Source organism: Oncorhynchus clarkii, chromosome 32 (genome assembly GCF_045791955.1).
Source record: "Oncorhynchus clarkii lewisi isolate Uvic-CL-2024 chromosome 32, UVic_Ocla_1.0, whole genome shotgun sequence".
Lineage (NCBI taxonomy): Eukaryota > Metazoa > Chordata > Actinopteri > Salmoniformes > Salmonidae > Oncorhynchus > Oncorhynchus clarkii.
Genome location: NC_092178.1, coordinates 3,525,677 through 3,551,900, shown reverse-complemented (window position 1 = coordinate 3,551,900; position 26,224 = coordinate 3,525,677). Strand labels below are relative to the sequence as shown.

Genomic DNA, 26,224 nt, shown 5'->3' with positions numbered 1-26,224 from the left:
CCTTCTTTCCTCCCTCCTTTCCCCTTTCTGTCCTCCTCCCATCTCCTGCTTTCCCCTCTTCCCCTCCTTCCTTCTCTTCCCTCCTTCCCCCTACTCCTCACTTCTCCTCCTTTCTCTTCCCTCTCCTCCCTATCCTCCTCCCTTCTCCCTATTTAGTGTTGCCCATCACCTCTGTTTATCTTTCTCTCTCCTTCCTCCCTACCTCCTTTCCTATCTACCTTTTTCTCCTGCCCTGACACATCACCTGTCACCATCCATCTCCCTCTCTCTTTCCGTCTCTCCCTCCTACGGAGAACCCTCTCTCCGTGCTTCACACTTCACAGGTTTCCTCTCTTCCGTGCGCTCCAGCTCTCTCATGGGGGGTTGCCGTGGTTACAGATAAGACGGATGTTTGACAGGACCCTGGGCTCCAGTTGCCCCGCACCCATTCCCTCCGTGTGAACACTCTCACACAGCTAGCCGGACGCTGCCTCTAACAAATACCACGTCACACTCTCACACACACACACACACACACACACATACACACACACTGTCTTTACCAGCCTTACCAGCTCAAAAGCTAAGCCATAGCATGTCTCTGGAGAGACAGACAGAGCCAAGGGCCACAGTAACAATTGTGTTTTTTTTGTTGTTAAATTGTCTCCCGATAGGAGAGAAGAAAGTGTTCCCAGTGTGAAATGTTTAACACAAATCTGAATTAATACGATTGAATCTAATTCAATTTAATCAACTTCACCGTTGCTTCGACTTGCATCATCCGACCTATGCTCTTCCCCGAAGAATTACAGTCGTAAGTCATAATACCATGAAACATTTTGTAGTGTTTCTGGAAGGTGTTTTTTGCTATGGAGCTCTGTTCTATTGTAGCAGTCTGCTTACTACACTCTGCATGTTCCCATAAGGTGAATGTAACATCAAAACAACACACAGTATTTCTCTGTCTGCATTTGTATTGTTATAGTACTGGTGTGGGCGACATTTGTGTTACTTTTTTTTTTACAAACAATTTGAATTATGAGTTACAGTTACCATTCCTGTTTCAAAACCTCTCTCTGCTTCTTCTCTCTCTGCTCCTTCTCTCTCTGCTCCTTCTCTCTCTGCTCCTTCTCTCTCTGATTCTTCTCTCTCTGCTCCTTCTCTCTATGCTCCTTCTCTCTCTGCTCGTCCTCTCTCTGCTCCTTCTCTCTCTGCTCTTCCTCTCTCTGCTCCTTCTCTCTCTGCTCTTTCTCTCTCTGCTCCTTCTCTCAGCTCCTTCTCTCTCTGCTCCTTCTCTCTCTGCTCCTTCTCTCTCTGCTCCTTCTCTCTCTGCTCCTTCTCTCAGCTCCTTCTCTCTCTGCTCCTTCTCTCTCTGCTCCTTCTCTCTCAGCTCCTTCTCTCTCAGCTCCTTCTCTCTCTCCTTCTCTCTATGTCTGTTGGTCTGTCTGTGGGTCGGTCTGTAATCCTAACCTGTGTCTCTCTCCTTCTCGCTCTCCCACAGCGGATGATGGTTGTGGGGGTACGTTGCGAGGCCAGAGCGGTGTGATCACCAGCCCCAACTACCCAGGGGAGTACAGCAACAATGCAGACTGTACCTGGACCATCCTGGCTGAGCCTGGAGACACCATCGCCCTGGTCTTCTCTGACTTTACACTGGAGGACGACTATGACCTGCTGGAGGTCAGCGGCACAGACGGCTCCTCTCAGTGGTGAGTACTCAGCCGGGGTGCTTCCATGTGGGGGAGGGATTGGGATGGGGTGGGGTATGGTGGTTTATGGTCGGTAAACTGCTGGAGGTCAGGTTGTCTCAGTGGTGAGTACCCAGCCGGGGTGCTTCCATGTGGGGGAGGGATTGGGATGGGGTGGGGTGTAGTATGGTGGTTTATGGTCGGTAAACTGATGGAGGTCAGGTTGTCTCAGTGGTGAGACCCTGCCAGAGGGGGATGTTTTCTGGGGAGCAGATGGTTAGAGGGTGGGGCTTGGTGCTGTTTTCTGGGGAGCAGATGGTTAGAGGGTGGGGCTTGGGGATGTTTTCTGGGGAGCAGATGGTTAGAGGGTGGGGCTTGGTGCTGTTTTCTGGGGAGCAGATGGTTAGAGGGTGGGGCTTGGGGATGTTTTCTGGGGAGCAGATGGTTAGAGGGTGGGGCTTGGTGCCGTTTTCTGAGGAGCAGACGGTTAGAGGGTGGGGCTTGGTGCTGTTTTCTGGGGAGCAGATGGTTAGAGGGTTGGACTTGGTGCTGTTTTCTGGGGAGCAGATGGTTAGAGGGTGGGGCTTGGTGATGTTTTCTGGGGAGCAGATGGTTAGAGGGTGGGGCTTGGTGCTGTTTTCTGGGGAGCAGATGGTTAGAGGGTGGGGCTTGGTGATGTTTTCTGGGGAGCAGATGGTTAGAGGGTGGGGCTTGGTGATGTTTTCTGGGGAGCAGATGGTTAGAGGGTGGGGCTTGGTGCTGTTTTCAGGGGAGCAGATGGTTAGAGGGTGGGGCTTGGTGCTGGTTAAAACATTTACTATGACCTTTGACCTTTCAGGAAATTGGCATGTCTTGTCTCAGTCTTTATTTGGTTTTTATTTTTTATTTTTTATCTTGAATAAGATGTGATAAGCGATTACTAGTGAGCTTACTGCTCTATCATAACTATAATGCTGCGTGTATCTGATTGCGTGTATCTGATTGCGTGTATCTGATTGCATGTATCTGATTGTGTGTATCTGATTGCGTGTATCTGATTGCGTGTATCTGATTGCGTGTATCTGATTGTCTGTATCTGTTGCGTGTATCTGATTGCGTGTATCTGATTGCGTGTATCTGATTGCTAAAGCCGTGTGTTCATGTGTTCTTCTATTCAGTACTTTTTTGTTCTCTTCTGAAAGGTGATGCTCTTGTCTCACGGGCTCATGAGACGTCTCATTGTCCAACATGTTGATTTGCTGTTGGAGTAGGAATGGACGGATCTGGTTGGCTACTGAGCTGTGGCTGTGTGTTGGGGAGTAGCAGTGTGATGAAGCTCTGTTCTGGATGTAATTAACTAACGTGATTCAAGATGATGGAGACGACAGACCCGGGTTACTTCTACCCAACTTTGCAGTTTTTTTTTGTTGTTTAATAATAATTCCCACAGTTGTGTCAAGTTGGCTGGATGTCCTTTGGATGGTGGACCATTCTTGATACACACGGGGACACTGTTGAGGGTGAAAAACCCAGCAGCGTTGCAGTTCTTAACACCAACCGGTGCACCTGCCACCTACTACCGTAACCCTGTTCAAAGGCACTTAAATATTTTGTCTTGCTCATTCACCCTCTGAATGACACACAATCCATGTCTCAATTGTCTCAAGTCTTAAAAATCCTTATTTAACCCACGTCTCCTCCCCTTCATCTACACTGATTGAAGTGGATTTAACAAGTGACATCAATAAGGGATCATATCTTCCACCTGGATTCACCTGGTCAGTCTATGTCATGCAAAGAGCAGTTGTTCTTCATGTTTATTTGACTTGTACTAAATCATGACATGAGGTCTCTGCACCTACTACAGTATGTGGAAAGGCAGAGCCATTCTGAAAGCAGTAACTTGGAACAGGGAATGAATTGGACTGGATCTGAACAGACACTTAACTAAGAACTGAGTCACACATCAAAGCGATGCTCTCATTCTGTCACTCTCACATGGCCATTGATAGAGAATAGCTGTTTCCCAAACTCCCTGAAAAAAAAACGAATACACTGCATATGTGATGTCATCAGACCTTGGTCCTCTTTTATGCTGGATTGTGATTGGCTCTAAGTTGTCAGCTCTGTTCCCTGAGCTCTCTTCTCAATGAGTCTGCTTCTGTGGTGATTGTTGCCGGGGACCGCCCCTGTGGCGTTGCATTACACTCTTAGGAGAGAGAGAGAGAGAGAGAGAGAGAGAGAGAGACAGAGAGAGAGACACAGAGAGAGACAGAGAGAGAGACACAGAGAGAGAGAGAGAGAGACAGAGAGAGACACAGAGAGAGAGAGAGAGAGAGAGAGAGACAGAGAGAGTGAGAGAATATGGAGGAGAGAGAGAAAATGATACATGAGGGAGGAGTGACATTTGTTGGCACGCAATGCGGAACGTATCACACTTGATGATGCACTTTGCAGGCGACAGGCGAGACAGGTAGCACTGGGGACAGGGTTGTCACTAGTTATCACAGCCAGTCATAATTATGATGAAACCCCACCTATTTCTACATTTTCTCTTATTAAAATCATATTTTAAACCCATCCCTAACCTTAATCTTCATTTAAACCACACTGCTAAACATATACCTAACCCTAACCTTAAATTAAAATAACAATATAGGCTTTTTGTTTGTGCTAACTATTGAGAACGTGGGAACAAGGCTAGAGGGCTCATACTGTGCCGGAACAAGGAAGCTCTGAAATGTCTGACTTGTTTAATGAACCTGTTGTAGATATACACGTGACACTTTCAACCAGCTAACAAGTCGAACAGTTTTACTAGTTCTGTCAAGCAGGTGAACGTGGAACAGGCATCTGGCTGTCAGTGTTTCATCCATCAGTGTTCCATCCATCAGTGTTCCATCCATCAGTGTTCCATCCATCAGTGTTCCATCCATCAGTGTTCCATCCATCAGTGTTCTATCCATCAGTGTTCTATCCATCAGTGTTCTATCCATCAGTGTTCTATCCATCAGTGTTCCATCCATCAGTGTTCTATCCCTCAGTGTTCTATCCATCAGTGTTCCATCCATCAGTGTTCCATCCATCAGTGTTCTATCCATCAGTGTTCCATCCATCAGTGTTCCATCCATCAGTGTTCCATCCATCAGTGTTCTATCCATCAGTGTTCTATCCATCAGTGTTCCATCCATCAGTGTTCCATCCATCAGTGTTCCATCCATCAGTGTTCCATCCATCAGTGTTCTATCCATCAGTGTTCCATCCATCAGTGTTCCATCCATCAGTGTTCCATCCATCAGTGTTCCATCCATCAGTGTTCTATCCATCAGTGTTCTATCCATCAGTGTTCCATCCATCAGTGTTCCATCCATCAGTGTTCCATCCATCAGTGTTCTATCCATCAGTGTTCTATCCATCAGTGTTCCATCCATCAGTGTTCCATCCATCAGTGTTCCATCCATCAGTGTTCCATCCATCAGTGTTCTATCCATCAGTGTTCCATCCATCAGTGTTCTATCCATCAGTGTTCTATCCATCAGTGTTCCATCCATCAGTGTTCTATCCATCAGTGTTCTATCCATCAGTGTTCCATCCATCAGTGTTCCATCCATCAGTGTTCTATCCATCAGTGTTCCATCCATCAGTGTTCTATCCATCAGTGTTCTATCCATCAGTGTTCTATCCATCAGTGTTCTATCCATCAGTGTTCCATCCATCAGTGTTCCATCCATCAGTGTTCCATCCATCAGTGTTCCATCCATCAGTGTTCTATCCATCAGTGTTCTATCCATCAGTGTTCTATCCATCAGTGTTCTATCCATCAGTGTTCCATCCATCAGTGTTCTATCCATCAGTGTTCTATCCATCAGTGTTCTATCCATCAGTGTTCCATCCATCAGTGTTCCATCCATCAGTGTTCCATCCATCAGTGTTCCATCCATCAGTGTTCTATCCATCAGTGTTCTATCCATCAGTGTTCCATCCATCAGTGTTCCATCCATCAGTGTTCCATCCATCAGTGTTCCATCCATCAGTGTTCTATCCATCAGTGTTCCATCCATCAGTGTTCTATCCATCAGTGTTCTATCCATCAGTGTTCTATCCATCAGTGTTCTATCCATCAGTGTTCTATCCATCAGTGTTCCATCCATCAGTGTTCCATCCATCAGTGTTCTATCCATCAGTGTTCCATCCATCAGTGTTCTATCCATCAGTGTTCTATCCATCAGTGTTCCATCCATCAGTGTTCCATCCATCAGTGTTCCATCCATCAGTGTTCCATCCATCAGTGTTCTATCCATCAGTGTTCTATCCATCAGTGTTCCATCCATCAGTGTTCTATCCATCAGTGTTCTATCCATCAGTGTTCCATCCATCAGTGTTCTATCCATCAGTGTTCTATCCATCAGTGTTCCATCCATCAGTGTTCCATCCATCAGTGTTCTATCCATCAGTGTTCCATCCATCAGTGTTCTATCCATCAGTGTTCTATCCATCAGTGTTCTATCCATCAGTGTTCTATCCATCAGTGTTCCATCCATCAGTGTTCCATCCATCAGTGTTCCATCCATCAGTGTTCCATCCATCAGTGTTCTATCCATCAGTGTTCTATCCATCAGTGTTCTATCCATCAGTGTTCTATCCATCAGTGTTCCATCCATCAGTGTTCTATCCATCAGTGTTCTATCCATCAGTGTTCTATCCATCAGTGTTCCATCCATCAGTGTTCCATCCATCAGTGTTCCATCCATCAGTGTTCCATCCATCAGTGTTCTATCCATCAGTGTTCTATCCATCAGTGTTCCATCCATCAGTGTTCCATCCATCAGTGTTCCATCCATCAGTGTTCTATCCATCAGTGTTCCATCCATCAGTGTTCTATCCATCAGTGTTCTATCCATCAGTGTTCTATCCATCAGTGTTCTATCCATCAGTGTTCTATCCATCAGTGTTCCATCCATCAGTGTTCCATCCATCAGTGTTCTATCCATCAGTGTTCCATCCATCAGTGTTCTATCCATCAGTGTTCTATCCATCAGTGTTCCATCCATCAGTGTTCCATCCATCAGTGTTCCATCCATCAGTGTTCTATCCATCAGTGTTCTATCCATCAGTGTTCCATCCATCAGTGTTCTATCCATCAGTGTTCTATCCATCAGTGTTCCATCCATCAGTGTTCCATCCATCAGTGTTCCATCCATCAGTGTTCCATCCATCAGTGTTCTATCCATCAGTGTTCTATCCATCAGTGTTCCATCCATCAGTGTTCCATCCATCAGTGTTCCATCCATCAGTGTTCTATCCATCAGTGTTCCATCCATCAGTGTTCTATCCATCAGTGTTCTATCCATCAGTGTTCTATCCATCAGTGTTCTATCCATCAGTGTTCCATCCATCAGTGTTCTATCCATCAGTGTTCCATCCATCAGTGTTCTATCCATCAGTGTTCCATCCATCAGTGTTCTATCCATCAGTGTTCCATCCATCAGTGTTCTATCCATCAGTGTTCCATCCATCAGTGTTCTATCCATCAGTGTTCCATCCATCAGTGTTCTATCCATCAGTGTTCCATCCATCAGTGTTCCATCCATCAGTGTTCTATCCATCAGTGTTCTATCCATCAGTGTTCTATCCATCAGTGTTCTATCCATCAGTGTTCTATCCATCAGTGTTCTATCCATCAGTGTTCCATCCATCAGTGTTCCATCCATCAGTGTTCTATCCATCAGTGTTCTATCCATCAGTGTTCCATCCATCAGTGTTCCATCCATCAGTGTTCCATCCATCAGTGTTCCATCCATCAGTGTTCCATCCATCAGTGTTCCATCCATCAGTGTTCCATGCAGCAACGCCCAGACAACTTGCATCATCCAAAATTACAGACATTTGTAAAACCACAAGTTTTCATAACGTTGTCATAATGTCGTTTCCTATGAACTAAAACTCCTGGGACTTATTTATGATTTTCATCAGGAGAAAGAAACAGATCATTCAATCTAATGTTTTGTCCCAGCTAAGGTGTATTACACCATTACAGGTACCAGGCCTCAAAGAATAGAGTCAGTAAGTGGGAGGTGGAGGACTGTCCATGTTGGCCAGAGTAGAGACTGTAAGGGGTAGGTGGAGGACTGTCCATGTTGGCCAGAGTAGAGACTGTAAGGGGGAGGTGGAGGACTGTCCATGTTGGCCAGAGTAGAGACAGTAAGGGGGGTGTAGAGGACTGTCCATGTTGGCCAGAGTAGAGACAGTAAGGGGGAGGTAGAGGACTGTCCATGTTGGCCATAGTAGAGACAGTAAGGGGGATGTAGAGGACTGTCCCTGTTGGCCAGAGTAGAGACAGTAAGGGGTATGTAGAAGACTGTCCCTGTTGGCCAGAGTAGAGACAGTAAGGGGGAGGTAGAGGACTGTCCATGTTGGCCAGAGTAGAGACAGTAAGGGGGATGTAGAGGACTGTCCCTGTTGGCCAGAGTAGAGACTGTAAGGGGGATGTAGAAGACTGCCCATGTTGGCCAGAGTAGAGACAGTAAGGGGGAGGTAGAAGACTGCCCATGTTGGCCAGAGTAGAGACAGTAAGGGGGATGTAGAGGACTGTCCCTGTTGGCCAGAGTAGAGCCTGTAAGGGGGATGTAGAGGACTGTCCCTGTTGGCCAGAGTAGAGACAGTAAGGGGGATGTAGAGGACTGTCCATGTTGGCCAGAGTAGAGACTGTAAGGGGGATGTAGAGGACTGTCCCTGTTGGCCAGAGTAGAGACAGTAAGGGGGAGGTAGAGGACTGTCCATGTTGGCCAGAGTAGAGACAGTAAGGGGGAGGTAGAGTACTGTCCATGTTGGCCAGAGTAGAGACAGTAAGGGGGATGTAGAGGACTGTCCCTGTTGGCCAGAGTAGAGACAGTAAGGAGGAGGTAGAGGACTGTCCATGTTGGCCAGAGTAGAGACAGTAAGGGGGAGGTAGAGGACTGTCCATGTTGGCCAGAGTAGAGACAGTAAGGAGGAGGTAGAGGACTGTCCATGTTGGCCAGAGTAGAGACAGTAAGGGGGAGGTAGAGGACTGTCCATGTCTAAATAGTGATGGGAACCGTTATTCCAATATTCCAAAATCAGAACGGAGGACATCAGTATTTGATTACTTGCGAGAGTATTCATATTTTTTTTAATATAAACATAACATGCAGAAATGAACTGGGAATACAAATATAAATATTGTGGTCAAATATATATTTAAGAAAAGGTAGGGGGGTGCATCAGAAAACCAGCCAGGTTCTGGTTTGACCACCAATTCAAATCACATTTCATTTGTTACATGCACAGAATACAACAGGTGTGGACCTTACTGGGAAATGTTTACTTACAAGTCCTTATTAACCAACAATGCAGTTCAAGAAATATTTAAAAATATTTAGTAAATAAATTAAAGTAACACAAGAATTGTACATAATAGTGATGAGGCCCTACACAGGGTATTACGGTACAGAGTCAACGTGGAGGCTATACACAGGGTATTACGGTACAGAGTCAATGTGGAGGCTATATACAGGGTATTACGGTACAGAGTCAATGTGGAGGCTATATACAGGGTATTACGGTACAGAGTCAATGTGGAGGCTATATACAGGGTATTACGGTATAGAGTCAACGTGGAGGCTATATACAGGGTGTTACGGTACAGAGTCAATGTGGAGGCTATATACAGGGTATTACGGTACAGAGTCAACGTGGAGGCTATATACAGGGTATTACGGTACAGAGTCAATGTGGAGGCTATATACAGGGTATTACGGTACAGAGTCAATGTGGAGGTTATATACAGGGTATTACGGTACAGAGTCAATGTGGAGGCTATATTTCAAGGGTATTACGGTACAGAGTCAATGTGGAGGCTATATACAGGGTATTACGGTACAGAGTCAATGTGGAGGCTATATACAGGGTATTACGGTACAGAGTCAATGTGGAGGCTATATACAGGGTATTACGGTACAGAGTCAACGTGGAGGCTATATACAGGGTGTTAAGGTACAGAGTCAATGTGGAGGCTATATACAGGGTATTACGGTACAGAGTCAACGTGGAGGCTATATACAGGGTATTACGGTACAGAGTCAATGTGGAGGCTATATACAGGGTATTACGGTACAGAGTCAATGTGGAGGCTATATACAGGGTATTACGGTACAGAGTCAACGTGGAGGCTATATACAGGGTATTACGGTACAGAGTCAACGTGGAGGCCCTACACAGGGTATTACGGTACAGAGTCAACGTGGAGGCTATATACAGGGTATTACGGTACAGAGTCAATGTGGAGGCTATATACAGGGTGTTACGGTACAGAGTCAATGTGGAGGCTATACACAGGGGGTACCGGTACAGAGTCAATGTGGAGGCTATATACAGGGTGTTACGGTACAGAGTCAATGTGGAGGCTATATACAGGGTGTTACGGTACAGAGTCAATGTGGAGGCTATATACATTGTGTTATGGTACAGAGTCAATGTGGAGGCTATATACAGGGGGTACCGGTACAGAGTCAATGTGGAGGCTATATACAGGGTATTACGGTACAGAGTCAATGTGGAGGCTATACACAGGGTATTACGGTACAGAGTCAATGTGGAGGCTATACACAGGGGGTACCGGTGCAGAGTCATTGTGGAGGCTATATACAGGGGGTACCGGTACAGAGTCAGTGTGGAGGCTATATACAGGGGGTACCGGTACAGAGTCAATGTGGAGGCTATATACAGGGTATTACGGTACAGAGTCAATGTGGAGGCTATATTTAGGGTATTACGGTACAGAGTCAATGTAGAGGCTATACACAGGGGGTACCGGTGCAGAGTCATTGTGGAGGCTAAATACAGGGGGTACCGGTACAGAGTCAGTGTGGAGGCTATATACAGGGGGTACCGGTACAGAGACAATGTGGAGGCTATATACAGGGTATTACGGTACAGAGTCAATGTGGAGGCTATATACAGGGTATTACGGTACAGAGTCAATGTAGAGGCTATGTACAGGGTGTTACGGTACAGAGTCAATGTGGAGGCTATATACAGGGTATTACGGTACATAGTCAATGTGTAGGCTATATACAGGGTGTTACGGTACAGAGTCAATGTGGAGGCTATATACAGGGGTTACCGGTACAGAGGCAGTGTGGAGGCTATATACAGGGGGTACCGGTACAGAGTCAATTTGGAGGCTATATACAGGGGGTACCGGTACAGAGTCAATGTGGAGGCTATATACAGGTGGTACCGGTACAGAGTCAATGTGGAGGCTATATACAGGGTGTTACGGTACAGAGTCAATGTGGAGGCAATATACAGGGGGTACCGGTACAGAGTCAATGTGGAGGCTATATACAGGGGGTACCGGTACAGAGTCAATGTGGAGGCTATATACAGGGTGTTATGGTACAGAGTCAATGTGGAGGCTATATACAGGGGGGTACCAGTACAGAGTCAATGTGGAGGCTATTTACAGGGGGTACCGGTACAGAGTCAATGTGGAGGCTATATACAGGGTGTTACGGTACAGAGTCAATGTGGAGGCTATTTACAGGGGGTACTTGTACAGAATCAATGTGAAGGCTATATACAGTGTATTACGATACAGAGTCAATGTGGAGGTGTATCATTCCAGTCCCTCTAACCTGAGGGAACACATCAATCTACCATGTATTTGCCTCTGACCCAAGGGAACACGTTATTCTACCATTACAGTGTTTATATCCATATTGACTCCGACCCCCCCCCCCCCCCCCCCCCCCCCCCCTTACTCTGAGGCATTGTAAATAATCCCCAACACTAGCCAATTGAGACACACACACACACACAGTCACATAAACACACACACAATGTAAATAACGCCCCAACGCCAGCCAATATAGTGTTGAGTGCCGGGTGTGGATTCCTGATTAGCTCTCTTGGCACTAAGTGGACCTCACAGCCATTTGACATGTAATGCTGTGTTAGCCCGCTGACTTCTTCCTGTCGTACAGTGGTGGGAACAGCACCAGATGCACAACAGTGAGGCGTTTAAGGGAATGAAAGGAAAGAAAAGCTTGGGACTTACTGTAAATAATTTTTATAGGACTGGGTAAGTGGGGAGGTTGACTGTCTGACTTTTCCTTTGACATGTCATTCCTTCAATATTTTAATAGGTTAGTTGAATGATCGTTATAGCAAATGATTTCATGTTGATTCATAAGCACTTTGTATTAAGTGACCTTCAAATGAAGCGTTACTGATACGCTGTTGCAAAGACAACGCTCTTTTAGTTGAGGTATCAGGCTGCTTTGATGACTATGTGGATTCTAATAAATGGACATGTTGTTTGTAATGGGGTCGATCCATGTTCATCAGAGCAGATCAGATCAGGTCATATTGAGTTAGACATTGTAAAACTTTCATATCGGTGAATTGTTGTGTCCTAACCCTTTTTCGTCTGATCATTTAGTTCTAAAAACAAATAACAAAGGGAGCCTTGAATAATTAAAACAAGGAAATAACCTCAATATGTCGGCTAAAGCTGTAAGGAATACATGTGACGGCTGAACTATTAGTTGTTGTGTTGTTCCAAATGGTCAGATTATGTATTGTTGTTGATGTAATCTAACAGCACATGTTTGACACACATACTGTAATTAACACGCAGCACTCACTCCCCCTACCCTCCTTCTCCTCTTTCTCCTTCTTCTTCTCCTTCTTCTCCTCCTCCTCCTCCTCTTTCTCCTTCTCCTTCTCCTCCTCCTTCTTCTCTTTCTTCTCCTCCTTCTTCTCCTCCTCCTTCTTCTCCTTCTCCTCCTTCTCCTTCTCCTCCTTCTTCTCCTTCTTCTCCTCCTTCTTCTCCTCCTCCTTCTTCTCCTTCTCCTCCTCCTTCTTCTCCTTCTTCTCCTCCTTCTTCTCCTCCTCCTTCTTCTCCTTCTTCTCCTCCTTCTCATTCTCCTTCTCCTTCTCCTTCTTCTCCTTCTCCTTCTTCTCCTCCTTCTCATTCTCCTTCTCCTTCTTCTCCTTCTCCTCCTCCTTCTCCTTCTCTCCTCCTCCTCCCCCTCCTCTTTCTCCTTCTCCTTCTCCTTCTCCTTCTTCTCCTTCTTCTCATTCTCCTTCTCCTTCTCCTTCTTCTCCTTCTCCTTCTTCCCCTCCTTCCCCTCCTCCTTCTTCCCCTCCTCCTTCTTCTCCTTCTCCTTCTTCTCCTTCTCCTTCTTCTCCTCCTCCGGTTTCTCCTCCTTCTCCGTTTTCTTCTCCTTCTCCTCCTTCTTGTTATTATTATTATTACAATTATTAATGTTATTATCATTAAAATAATATCATTATTATTAAAGTCATATCATTATCATTGGTAAGGTTAGTAGACTAGTAGACTAGTAGCCTTGTATCGAGCTGTAGTCCTAAGAGCTGTAGTCCTAAGAGTTGTAGTCCTAAGAGCTGTAGTTCTAAGAGCTGTAGTCCTAAGAGTTGTAGTCCTAAGAGTTGTAGTCCTAAGAGCTGTAGTCCTAAGAGTTGTAGTCCTAAGAGCTGTAGTTCTAAGAGCTGTAGTCCTAAGAGCTGTAGACCTAAGAGCTGTAGTCCTAAGAGTTGTAGTCCTAAGAGTTGTAGTCCTAAGAGTTGTAGTTCTAAGAGCTGTAGTTCCTAGAGCTGTAGTTCTAAGAGCATTTTACAGTAACCTACGTATAGCTATATACAAAGCAGCCATTAATTTATAAATTTCAAATCCCTAAAAAGAGAAATCAACTCTGCAAGTCTATTGTCCTGCTTATAGCCCATCAAGGGTGGATGGCTTATTTTGTAATTCCCATAGTAGGTTAGGCTGCCGAACGATTGCACCTGGCCCGATTGACACCTGGTCCGATTTGAACCTGGCCCGATTGACACCCTGGAACCGCAGATGAGGCGTCGCCAGCTGTGAACTCTACAGCTTCAGACAACCACATGTGACCCGCACATCAAGGGTTGCAGTGGTAAAACATTAATGTTCTGCCTGACACGATAACTTTGCCTACTCTTAATTAGTGCTTTATATGTTGGCATGCATAACCTTATTTAACTAATTCTGATATGTTGAACGGTGTGGTAGGCAGGGAACTGAATCGTACGGTGTTATACCGGTTGGAGGAGGAATTTATATAATTTTACCATTATATCAACATGCTCATTAAACAACTATTAATCACTTTTACATGAGTTAATTTAAAATAACATGATATAAATCAAATCAAATCAAATTGTATTTGTCACATACACATGGTTAGAAGATGTTAATGCGAGAGTAGCGAAATGCTTGTGCTTCTAGTTCCGACAATGCAGTAATAATCAACAAGTAATCTAGCTAACAATTCCAAAACTACTACCTTATACACACAAGTGTAAGGGGATAAAGAATATGTACATAAAGATATATGAATGAGTGATGGTACAGAGCGGCATAGGCAAGATACAGTAGATGGTATTGAGTGCAGTATATACATATGAGATGAGTATGTAAACAAAGTGGCATAGTTAAAGTGGCTAGTGATACATGTATTACATAAAGATGCAGTAGATGATATAGAGTACAGTATATACATATACATATGAGATGAATAAGGTAGGGTATGTAAACATTATATTAGGTAGCATTGTTTAAAGTGGCTAGTGATATATTTTACATCATTTCCCATCAATTCCCATTATTAAAGTGGCTGGAGTTGAGTCAGTGTGTTGGCAGCAGCCACTCAATGTTAGTGGTGGCTGTTTAAAACCTGTTGATCCTACTTGAGACGCAGACGTCTCAAGTAGGCACCTGGAAATGCAATTGCGCTACGCTAAATGCTAAATGTACTCGTTAAAACTCAAACGTTCATTAAAACACACATACAGGGTATTGAATTAAAGCTACACTCGTTGTGAATCTAGCCAACAAGTCAGATTTTTAAAATGCTTTTCGGCGAAAGCATGAGAAGCTATTATCTGATAGCATGCAACACCCCAAAATGCCTGAAGGCGACGTAAACAAAAGAATTAGCGTAGCCGGTGCTACACAAATAGCAGAAATAAAATATAAAACATTCATTACCTTTGACGAGCTTCTTTGTTGGCACTCCTATATGCCCCATAAACATCACTATTGGGTCTTTGTTTCGATTAAATCGGTCCATATATACCCAAAATAGCCATCTATGGAAACTGTGTAATTCAGAAAAAAACATTGTTTCAAAACGCTGCGTCATTTTTTTAAATTAAAAAAGTAGACGATAAACTTTCACAAAACACTTCGAAATACTTTTGTAATCCAACTTTAGGTATAAGTAAACGTTTATAATCTATCAAAATGACCACGGGGAGATGTGTATTCAATAGCTCCACGTCTTCAAATCATGGTCGAAAATCTCTCCTCCAAAACATCCTGTCGGAGACCGGAAGAAATGGTATCTCTTTCCTTTGTTTGACCAAGAAATAACTCTCAGGAAAATGACGACAATGGCGACATCGTGTGGAATATGTAGGAATTGCATCCTTGGCCCTATTTAATTTGGTGTCCTTTAAACAATACATGCAAGTGGCGCATGGATATTATTTTCAGCTTTCAGTGACCAGTTTTTCTTGCGCTTTTCGATGAAACACACGCTCTGTTATAGTCACAGCCGTGATTTAACCAGTTTTAGAAACTTCAGAGTGTTTTCTATCCACACATACTAATCATATGCATATACTATATTCCTGGCATGAGTAGCAGGACGCTGAAATGTTGCGCGATTTTTAACAGAATGTTCGAAAAAGGAGAGGGTAGACTTAAGAGGGTATTACAGTCTGATGGCCTTGAGATATAAGCTGTTTTTCAGTCTCTCGGTCCCAGCTTTGATGCACCTGTACTGACCTCACCTTCTGGATGATAGCGGGGTGAACAGGCAGTGGCTCGGGTGGTTGTTGTCCTTGAGGATCTTTATGGCCTTCCTGTGACATCGGGTGGTGTAGGTGTCCTGGAGGGCAGGTAGTTTGCCCCCGGTGATGCGTTGTGCAGACCTCACTACCCTCTGGAGAGCCTTACGTTTGTGGGCGGAGCAGTTGCCGTACCAGGCGGGTGATACAGCCCGACAGGATGCTCTCGATTGTGCATCTGTAGAAGTTTGTGAGTGCTTTTGGTGACAAGCCAAATTTCTTCAGCCTCCTGAGGTTGAAGAGGCGCTGCTGCGCTGCGCTGTTTCCTGAAGTCCACAATCATCTCCTTAGTTTTGTTGACGTTGAGTATGAGGTTATTTTCCTGACACCACATTCCGAGGGCCCTCACCTCCTCCCTGTAGGCCACCTCGTCGTTGTTGGTAATCAAGCCTACCACTGTTGTGTCGTCCGCAAACTTGATGATTGAGTTTGAGGCGTGCGTGGCCACGCAGTCGTGGGTGAACAGGGAGTACAGGAGAGGGCTCAGAACGCACCCTTGTGGGGCCCCAGTGTTGAGGATCAGCGGGGTGGAGATGTTGTTGCCTACCCTCACCACCTGGGGGCGGCCCGTCAGGAAGTCCAGTACCCAGTTGCACAGGGCGGGGTCGAGACCCAGGGTCTCGAGCTTGATGACGAGCTTGGAGGGCACTATGGTGTTAAATGCCGAGCTGTAGTCGATGAACAGCATTCTCACATAGGTTTTCCTCTTGTCCAGATGGGTTAGGGCAGTGTGCAGTGTGGTTGAGATTGCATCGTCTGTGGACCTATTTGGGCGGTAAGCAAATTGGAGTGGGTCTAGGGTGTCAGGTAGGGTGGAGGTGATATGGTCCTTGACTAGTCTCTCATATAGGTTAATTAAATAATCCCCCAAAAAAGGAAATGTGATTATTTATTAGCCTAGTGGTTAGATGAATTTAGGTCTCATATAAAAATCATTTTCCAAAGAGATAGTTTTATATGTATGTCTATATTGTTTACGGGTTGAACACAGGAACCACTGACTCACTGTCTTTATTTCTATAATCAAGACACCTGCTGGTAACTCTTAACTGTTTTTCCTAGCCACCGTGCTTCTACGCCTGCATTGCTTGCTGTTTGGGGTTTTAGGCTGGGTTTCTGTACAGCACTTTGAGATATCAGCTGATGTACGAAGGGCTATATAAATACATTTGATTTGATTTGATTTTTGATTTAACTGGTTAGGACAGCTCCTGAATATCTGTCGACCAAGGTGGAACTCTGGTTAGGACAGCTCCTGAATATCTGTCGACCAAGGTGGAACTCTGGTTAGGACAGCTCCTGAATATCTGTCGACCAAGGTGGAACTCTGGTTAGGACAGCTCCTGAATATCTGTCGACCAAGGTGGAACTCTTAACTGGTTAGGACAGCTCCTGAATATCTGTCGACCAAGGTGGAACTCTTAACTGGTTAGGACAGCTCCTGAATATCTGTCGACCAAGGTGGAACTCATAACTGGTTAGGACAGCTCCTGAATATCTGTCGACCAAGGTGGAACTCTAATGACAAAAGAGGCTTCATGCAAAGCAAGATACGGAATTAAGACTAAACAGGCATACAGCCCACTGGTGGTTATACAAGGCTACGAGTACGATAATGACATCACTTACAATAATAATGGTCATAAATACAATAAGAAGATGAAGAAAATGGAGTGTAAAGTGGCCGCTTGTACATTATGTGTGTCAAACAGGTGCTGTTTAGATGACAATACTATTGTATTTCTGCCAGTCTGGAACAATGTAAACAACACTAAATAAATCATCAGTAACACCAGGGAGTCTGTTCTAACCCAATCTATATTACCGCATAGCAACGATGAATTGAATTGCTTTATCCGACATGTTGTGGTTGCATGAGGTTTGGTGCTCATGGAAACAGTAGGCTATTTAACAAACACTCAAATAGGACCTGTCTTATTTCTGTAGATACTGTTGAAGTCGGAAGATTACATACAATTATGTTGAAGTCATTAAAACTCATTTTTCAACCACTCCACAAACTTCTTGTTAACAAACTATAGTTTGGGCAAGTCGGTTAGGACATCTACTTCGTGCATGACACAAGTACTTTTTCCATCAATTGTTTACAGACAGATTATTTCACGTATAATTCATTGTATCAGAATTCAAGTGGGTCAGAAGTTCACATACTCTAAGTTGACTGTGCCTCTAAACAACTTGGAAAATTCCATAAAATGATGTCATGTCTTTAGAAGCTTCCGATAGACTAGTTAACATCATTTGAGTCAATTGAAGGTGAATTGTGGATGTATTTCAAGGCCTCTCTTCAAACTCAGTGCCTCTTTGCTTGACATCATGGGAAAATCAAAATAAATCAGCCAAGACCGCAGAACAATAATTGTTGACCTCCACAATAATTGTTGACCTCTGGTTCATCCTTGGGAGCAATTTCCAAATGCCTGAAGGTACCACGTGCATCTGTACAAACAGTAGTATGCAAGTATAAACACCATGGGACCACTCAGTCGTCATACCGCTCAGGAAGGAGGTACATTCTGTCTCCTAGAGGTGAACGTACTTTAGTGTGAAAAGTGCAAATCAATCCCAGAAAGGACCCTGTGAAGATGCTGGAGGAAACAGGTACAAAAGTATCTATATCCACAGTGAAACAAGTCCTATATCGACATAACCTGAAAGGTCGCTCAGCAAGGAAGAAACCACTGCTCCAAAACCGCCATAAAAAAGCCAGATTACAGTTTGCAACTACACATGGGGACAAGATTGTACTTTTCGGAGTAATGTCCTCTGGTCTGATGAAACAAAAATAGAACTGTTTGGCCAAAATTATCTTTGTTATATTTGGAGGAAAAAGGGGAGGCTTGCAAGCCGAATGGCATCATGAGGTAGGAAGAATATGTGGATAGATTGAAGCAACATCTCAAGACATCAGTCAGGAAGTTAAAACCTCTCTGGGATATGTGGGAAAAATGCCAGTGAAAAAAGCCGCGTAAAATGCAGAGCGCCAAATTCAAATAAATTACTATTAAAATCTAACTTTCATTAAATCACACATGTAAGATACTCAATTAAAGCTACACTCGTTGTGAATCCAGCCAACATGTCAGATTTGAAAAAGGCTTTTCGGCGAAAGCAAACGATGCTATTATCTGAGGATAGCACCTCCGTAAACAAAGAGAGGAAGCATATTTCAACCTTGCAGGCGCGACACAACACGCAGAATTACCTTTGACAAGTTTCGTTTGTTGGCACTCCAATATGTCCCATAAACATCACAATTGGTCCTTTTGTTTGATTAATTCCGTCGATATATATCCAAAATGTCAATTTATTTGGCGCGTTTGATCCAGAAAAACACTGGTTCCAATTTGCGCAACGTGACTACAAAATATCTCAAAAGTTACCTGTAAACTTTGCCAAAACATTTCAAACTACTTTTGTAATACAGCTTTAGGTATTTTTTTAACGTAAATAATCGATAAAATTGAAGACGGGATGATCTGTGTTCAATACAGGAGGAAAACAAACTGACGGTACCTTTCTGGTCACGCGCCTCTATCTAACAGTACACTTCAAGTGACCCTCGTTCAAGATGGCCGTACTTCTTCATTACACAAAGGAATAACCTCAACCAATTTCTAAAGACTGTTGACATCCAGTGGAAGCGATAGGAACTGCAAGAAGGTCACTTAGAAATCTGGATTCCCAATCAAAATCCCATTGAAAAGGGAGTGACCTCAAAAACAAACAATCTGAATGGTTTGTCCTCTGGGTTTCGCCTGCTAAATAAGTTCTGTTATACTCACAGACATGATTCAAACAGTTTTATAAGCTTCAGAGTGTTTTCTATCCAAATCTATCCAAATACTAATAAAATGCATATCTTATCTTCTGGGGATGAGTAGCAGGCAGTTGAATTTGGGCATGCATCCGGACGTGAAAATACTGCCCCCTGTCACCAAGAAATGAAAGTTAAAGCTTGGTCACAAATGGGTCTTTCAAATGGTCAATGAGCCCAAGCATACTTCCAAAGTTGTGGCAAAATGGCTTAAGGACAACAAAGGTAAGGTATTGGAGTGGCCATCACAAAGCCCCGACCTCAATCCTATAGAAAATGTGTGGGCAGAACTGAAAAATCGTGTGCGAGCAAGGAGGGCTACAAACCTGACTCAGTTACACCAGCTCTGCCAGGAGGAATGGGCCAGAAATCACCCAACTTATTGTGGGAAGCTTGTGGAAGGCTACCCGAAACGTTTGACCCAAGTTAAACAATTGAAAGGCAATGTACCAAATACTTATTGAGTGTATGTAAACTTCTGACCCACTGGGAATGTGATGAAAGAAATTAAAGCTAAAATAAATAAGGGAACAGGGAATTTTTACTAGGATTAAATGTCTGAAATTGTGAAACACTGAGTAAAAATGTATTTGTCTGAGGTGTATGTACAGATGTAAACTATCTATCTATCTATCTATCTATCTATCTATCTATCTATCTATCTATCTATCTATCTATCTATCTATCTACAGACATAAGACAGATCCTGCTTGTTTCCTGTTAAACGTAAATAATTAATAGATATATTTATTGTTGATTAAAGACCTATTAAAGTGTTTCCTGTCATTATAGCATAATACTGTATATGAAAAGGAGTCAATTCAATGGCTGAAGACCATCCACTACGGCAGGAGTACGCCCTTTGACCTTTCGTACAGTGGAACATTTCTGAACTATGGACAGCTATATTTTTCAGCAATGGGCTGAGAGACTCACTCATTCCTGGCTTTCTTTCATAATAAAGTATACTATAATGCAGGGTTAAAGACACAATATTTCTAATTGTCTCTAGCATATGCAGTCTCTCTCCTCTTGCTACAGATCATTTAATTTAAATTATTATGAGAATTATAATAAATTGACATATTTGTGAGGGTCGATGCATTTTTCCGTTAAGGACGTCTGTGATATTGAGTTAGAAATGTACAACTTTAGTGTATTTAAGCCACGAATACATTGCAAGTTTGTCCTTTTTGGCCATTAGACAACACTTTACAATAAGACTCAACTCTGACTGACCGCAGCATCTATCAGTAGTCTGAACTGTGACACAAATATGTTTTTCACACCTAGCCGAGCTATTAGACTATCCTTTTGTAAATTAATGGAGGTGTGAATGTTTTCTGTCCCAGAGACTCTATCCTCTCACACTAGAGTCCTGCATCGGGCAACAAGATCTGCTGATCCCAGAGTTGAGAGAGAACTTGGGTAAATACAATGCAAGGTATTGTAAGGTGTATGTATATGAGAGAAGCTGCACAGCAATTTGAAGAAATCCGAGTGATGAATGGACTGTTTAAATTATTGTTTTAGTAGTTAAATTAATTCATACAGGAAAAGAGAAAAAGAGGAATAATACCCTTCTGTCTATAGTCATAAAAACAATTAGACTGAATAAATTGATGTTATTTTGTTTGGTAACTGATCGGCTCTCGGTAACTCATTAGAGGCGGATTCTTTCTTCAAAATAATAATTCATCCAGAAGGTTAAACCCATAGATTTTAGGCCAGTAAATTCCATTAGATTACCAGGTTCATCTTTCATTAATTATAATAATTTATGCCTTCTAAGAATGTTCTAAAGTCTAAACGAAATGGGCGGAGTTAGAAATTTGACTGTCAGAAGTATTACAATGGAAAATAACTCTGAATCTGTCTGTCTATGTATTTCAAGACATGGCATTTTAGGGTGCAGTGAGATACCCGATGGGTTGTGACGATACTTTTCTCGTAAATCATTTTTGAAATCAACCAATCCTCCATCGTTAACACAATGGAAAGGTCAAATGCTTTGTCATCTGAATTTTGAAAGGGCGACGGAGAGAAACAAGATGTTGCAGTTTGAGGCCATGTGGAGATGGGGGTGTGAGCAATGTGGGTCTACCATGTGGTGGGGAGTGAAGCTGGAGATGGAGATGGAGTGGTGAGCAATGTGGGTCTACCATGTGGTGGAGAGTGATGGAGGAGATGGGGGTGTGAGCAATGTGGGTCTACCATGTGGTGGGGAGTGAAGCTGGAGATGGGGGTGTGAGCAAAGTGGGTCTACCATGTGGTGGAGAGTGAAGCTGGAGATGGAGATGGAGGGGTGAGCAATGTGGGTCTACCATGTGGTGGGGAGTGAAGCTGGAGATGGGGGTGTGAGCAATGTGGGTCTACCATGTGGTGGAGAGTGAAGCAGGAGATGGGGGTATGAGCAATGTGGGTCTGCCATGTGGTGGAGAGTGAAGCAGGAGATGGAGATGGGGGTGTGAGCAATGTGGGTCTACCATGTGGTGGAGAGTGAAGCAGGAGATGGAGATGGGGGTGTGAGCAATGTGGGTCTACCATGTGGTGGAGAGTGAAGCTGGAGATGGAGATGGAGATGGGGGTGTGAGCAACGTGGGTCTACCATGTGGTGGAGAGTGAAGCAGGAGATGGAGATGGAGATGGAGGGGTGAGCAATGTGGGTCTACCATGTGGTGGAGAGTGAAGCTGGAGATGGAGATGGAGATGGGGGTGTGAGCAACGTGGGTCTACCATGTGGTGGAGAGTGAAGCAGGAGATGGAGATGGAGATGGAGGGGTGAGGAATGTGGGTCTACCATGTGGTGGAGAGTGAAGCTGGAGATGGAGATGGGGGTGTGAGCAATGTGGGTCTACCATGTGGTGGAGAGTGAAGCTGGAGATGGAGATGGAGATGGGGGTGTGAGCAATGTGGGTCTACCATGTGGTGGAGAGTGAAGCTGGAGATGGAGATGGGGGTGTGAGCAATGTGGGTCTACCATGTGGTGGAGAGTGAAGCTGGAGATGGAGATGGAGATGGGGGTGTGAGCAATGTGGGTCTACCATGTGGTGGAGATGTGGGTAATGTGGGTCTACCATGTGGTGGAGATGTGGGTAATGTGGGTCTACCATGTGGTGGAGATGTGGGTCTACCATGTGGTGGAGATGTGGGTAATGTGGGTCTACCATGTGTGGAGATGTGGGTAATGTGGGTCTACCATGTGTGGAGATGTGGGTAATGTGGGTCTACCATGTGTGGAGATGTGGGTAATGTGGGTCTACCATGTGTGGAGATGTGGGTAATGTGGGTCTACCATGTGGTGGAGATGTGGGTAATGTGGGTCTACCATGTGGGTAATGTGGGTAATGTGGGTCTACCATGTGGGTAATGTGGGTCTACCATGTGGGTAATGTGGGTCTACCATGTGGTGGAGATGTGGGTCTACCATGTGGTGGAGATGTGGGTAATGTGGGTCTACCATGTGGTGGAGATGTGGGTAATGTGGGTCTACCATGTGGTGGAGATGTGGGTCTACCATGTGGTGGAGATGTGGGTAATGTGGGTCTACCATGTGTGGAGATGTGGGTAATGTGGGTCTACCATGTGTGGAGATGTGGGTAATGTGGGTCTACCATGTGTGGAGATGTGGGTAATGTGGGTCTACCATGTGGTGGAGATGTGGGTCTACCATGTGGGTAATGTGGGTCTACCATGTGGTGGAGATGTGGGTAATGTGGGTAATGTGGGTCTACCATGTGGTGGAGATGTGGGTAATGTGGGTAATGTGGGTCTACCATGTGGTGGAGATGTGGGTAATGTGGGTAATGTGGGTCTACCATGTGGTGGAGATGTGGGTAATGTGGGTAATGTGGGTCTACCATGTGTGATGTTGTCGTTTGTATGTTTTGTATTGTAAATTATAAAATTTTACAATAAAAAAAAAAACACAGGAAAAATGACAGCTGACAAAACAAATCTGAGTTTTCATTATGAATAGGATTTAGTTGATTTAGTTTACATTCTTCATTGTACCCACAATGTCACAAATACACACATACACACACACACACACACACACACACACACACACACACACACACACACACACACACACACACACACACCATGAGCAGATTTGCAATGAGTCAGTAAGCACTTTCTGGCGGCGGACGGTGGGCAGCGTTTCAAACCTCCTCTGCACGCTGGAACCACTCGTCCACCGCAAGAGCTTCAGTCTGGCAGCCAACGAGAGATGGGAGATGGTAGCGGTACTTGGTGGTGAAGTTGATACCACCCTCCTTCTTGGCCATGAAGAAGAAATCTGCCGTCGCAGAGGAGGTAGATAAAACCCTGTTAGAGAGCCTCCTGGTGTACAGAGCCTTAGTTTCAGCCCTGTGGGGGTCGACGCGGCTGCACGGAGGCGCAGAGTCTGCAAATGGGTTGATGGCACAGTCCCAGGGACGATGATGAGGGAGGCAGATGGCACAGTCCCAGGGACAATGATGAGGGAGGCAGGTGGCACAGTCCCAGGGACGATGATGAGGGAGGCAGGTGGCACAGTCCCAGGGACGATGATGAGGGAGGCAGGTGATGTGGATTTTTGGAAAAAACCTCCCAGAGACCCTGGTAAACCACCGGGATGTCGGCCCTGGAATGCAACCACAGGACTCTCAAACGACATGGAAACACAGGATAAGGGAAAGCAGGTCTTCCGACATCCGGGTGTCCAGGCAGTGGTCTCCATCCTCGACCATGAGATGGTGGTGTCGTGCGTTGGAGTCACAGGAGGCCAAGGAGGACTTTGTGCCTCGATGATGAGAAAGGGAAGGCTTTCTTAGTGCATGGGGTTCCACGATGATGGTGAGTGGTGCTGTGATGTGTTTGATTGCCCTAGATGCCAGTGGTTGATTATCCAGAGCTTGAACCGGAAACACAGAGGGTAAGAGGTGATGTTCAGAGAGGAGGTGAGAGCCTGGTCAATAAAATTCCCTGCGGCACTGGAGTCCACTAGAGCTGTAGATACAACAGATGAGGGACAGCCAGCTAGTGAAATCGGTACTAAAATGGGTTTGGTGGAAAATTATGTTGACACAGGCATCCCTCGGCTCGGCATCCCTCGGTGGATGCCGGGTTGGGACATAGCGGAAACTGTTGAAACTGGTGCTTCTCCTGACTACAATGGTGACAGAGCCCCAGCTGTCTCTGACAGCGACGCTCAGACGCAGGGAGGCGTATGGCTCTTACCTCACGGGTTCAGGCTCTGAATCAGAACAGTCAACAAAAGATGGAGAGAGGCGATGGGGGTACCAACGCTCCCGAAGAAGGTTATCCAGACCGATGGCCATCGCGATGACTGCGATCAAGGAGAGGTTGTCGTCTAGGCATGCCAAGTCCATCTGGAACTCTTCACACACAATCCTCTTCTGAATAAGGTGAGGAGCGCCAGGCTCATTCCACTGTACGGAAGGTCAAAGGGCGTACTCCTGCCGTAGTGGCTGGTCGAAGACTCCTCCTCCTCAGTTGAAGTCGGAAGATTACATCATGCTGCTCTTGAGAGTTCTTACATTTTTTAAAGGCCTTATTCCTTGCTTGGATAGATTCTAGAATATCATGATTAAACCAAGGGCTTGATCTCTACTTTACCCTGACCAGTCTAATGGGAGCCATCACATTCACCACATCAAGGAATCTACATTTAAAGACTTCCCAGGCACTGTCTACCCCTACACTATCTAGCACAGGTCACCAGTCAATTTTACCCACTTCCTCCCTAAACTTTTCAACTGTCACACCCTGACCATAGTTTGCTTTGTATGTTTCTATGTTTTGGTTGGTCAGGGTGAGTGGGCATTCTATGTTACATGTCTAGTTTGTCTAGTTCTATGTTTGGCCTGATATGGTTCTCAATCAGAGGCAGGTGTTAGTCATTGTCTCTGATTGGGAACCATATTTAGGTAGCCTGTTTTGTGTTGGGTTTTGTGGGTGATTGTTCCTGTCTCTGTGTTTGCACCAGATATGACTGTTTAGGTTTTCACACGTTTATTGTTTTTTTTAGTTATTTCATGTCTAGTTCCTTTATTAAAGAACATGAATAACCACCACGCTGCATTTTGGTCCGCTTCTCCTTCACCACACGAAAACCGTTACATCAACACAGTATTTTTTGAGTCCTCTGTTTCTAACTGTTTTGTGACACTTCCAGTTGAAGTCAGAAGTTTACATACACCTTAGCCAACTACATTTAAACTCAGTTTTTCACAATTCCTGACATTTAATCCTAGTAAAAATTCCCTGTTTTAGGTCAGTTACCACTTTATTGAAAGAATTTGAAATGTCAGAATAATAGTAGAGAGAATTATTTTTTTATTTTTTATTTCAGCTTTTATTTATTGCATCACATTCCCAGTGGTTTAGAATTTTACATACACTCAATTGGTAGCATTGCCTTTAAATGTATCTTACATTTATCTTGTGTCAAACGTTTCGGATAGACTTCCACAAGCTTCCCATAATAACTTGGGTGTATTTTGGCCCATTCCTCCTGACAGAGCTGGTGTAACTTTATCAGGTTTGTAGGCCTCCTTGGTTGCACACGCTTTTTTCAGTTCTGCCCACATATTTTCTATAGGATTGAGGTCAGGGCTTTGTGATGGCCACTCCAATACCTTGACTTTGTTGTCTAAGACATTTTGCCACAACTTTGTGTAACGGATGTGAAATGGTTAGCGGTGTTCGCGCTAAATTGCGTTTCAATCGGTGACGTCACTTGCTCTGAGACCTTGAAGTAGTAGTTCCCCTTGCTCTGCAAGGGCCGCGGCTTTTGTGGAGCGATGGGTAA

At 44.5% G+C, this 26,224-nt stretch overlaps 1 protein-coding gene across 1 annotated transcript in view; it reads left to right on the top strand.

Annotated features, from left to right (window-relative positions):
- Nucleotides 1–26,224, top strand: part of LOC139391626 (CUB and Sushi multiple domains 2) — a 772,990-nt gene that overhangs the window by 233,696 nt on the left and 513,070 nt on the right. The window contains exon 5 of the mRNA XM_071139005.1: nucleotides 1,481–1,688. Coding sequence (XP_070995106.1) covers nucleotides 1,481–1,688 — 208 coding nt within the window. The remainder of the gene's footprint in view (nucleotides 1–1,480; nucleotides 1,689–26,224) is intronic.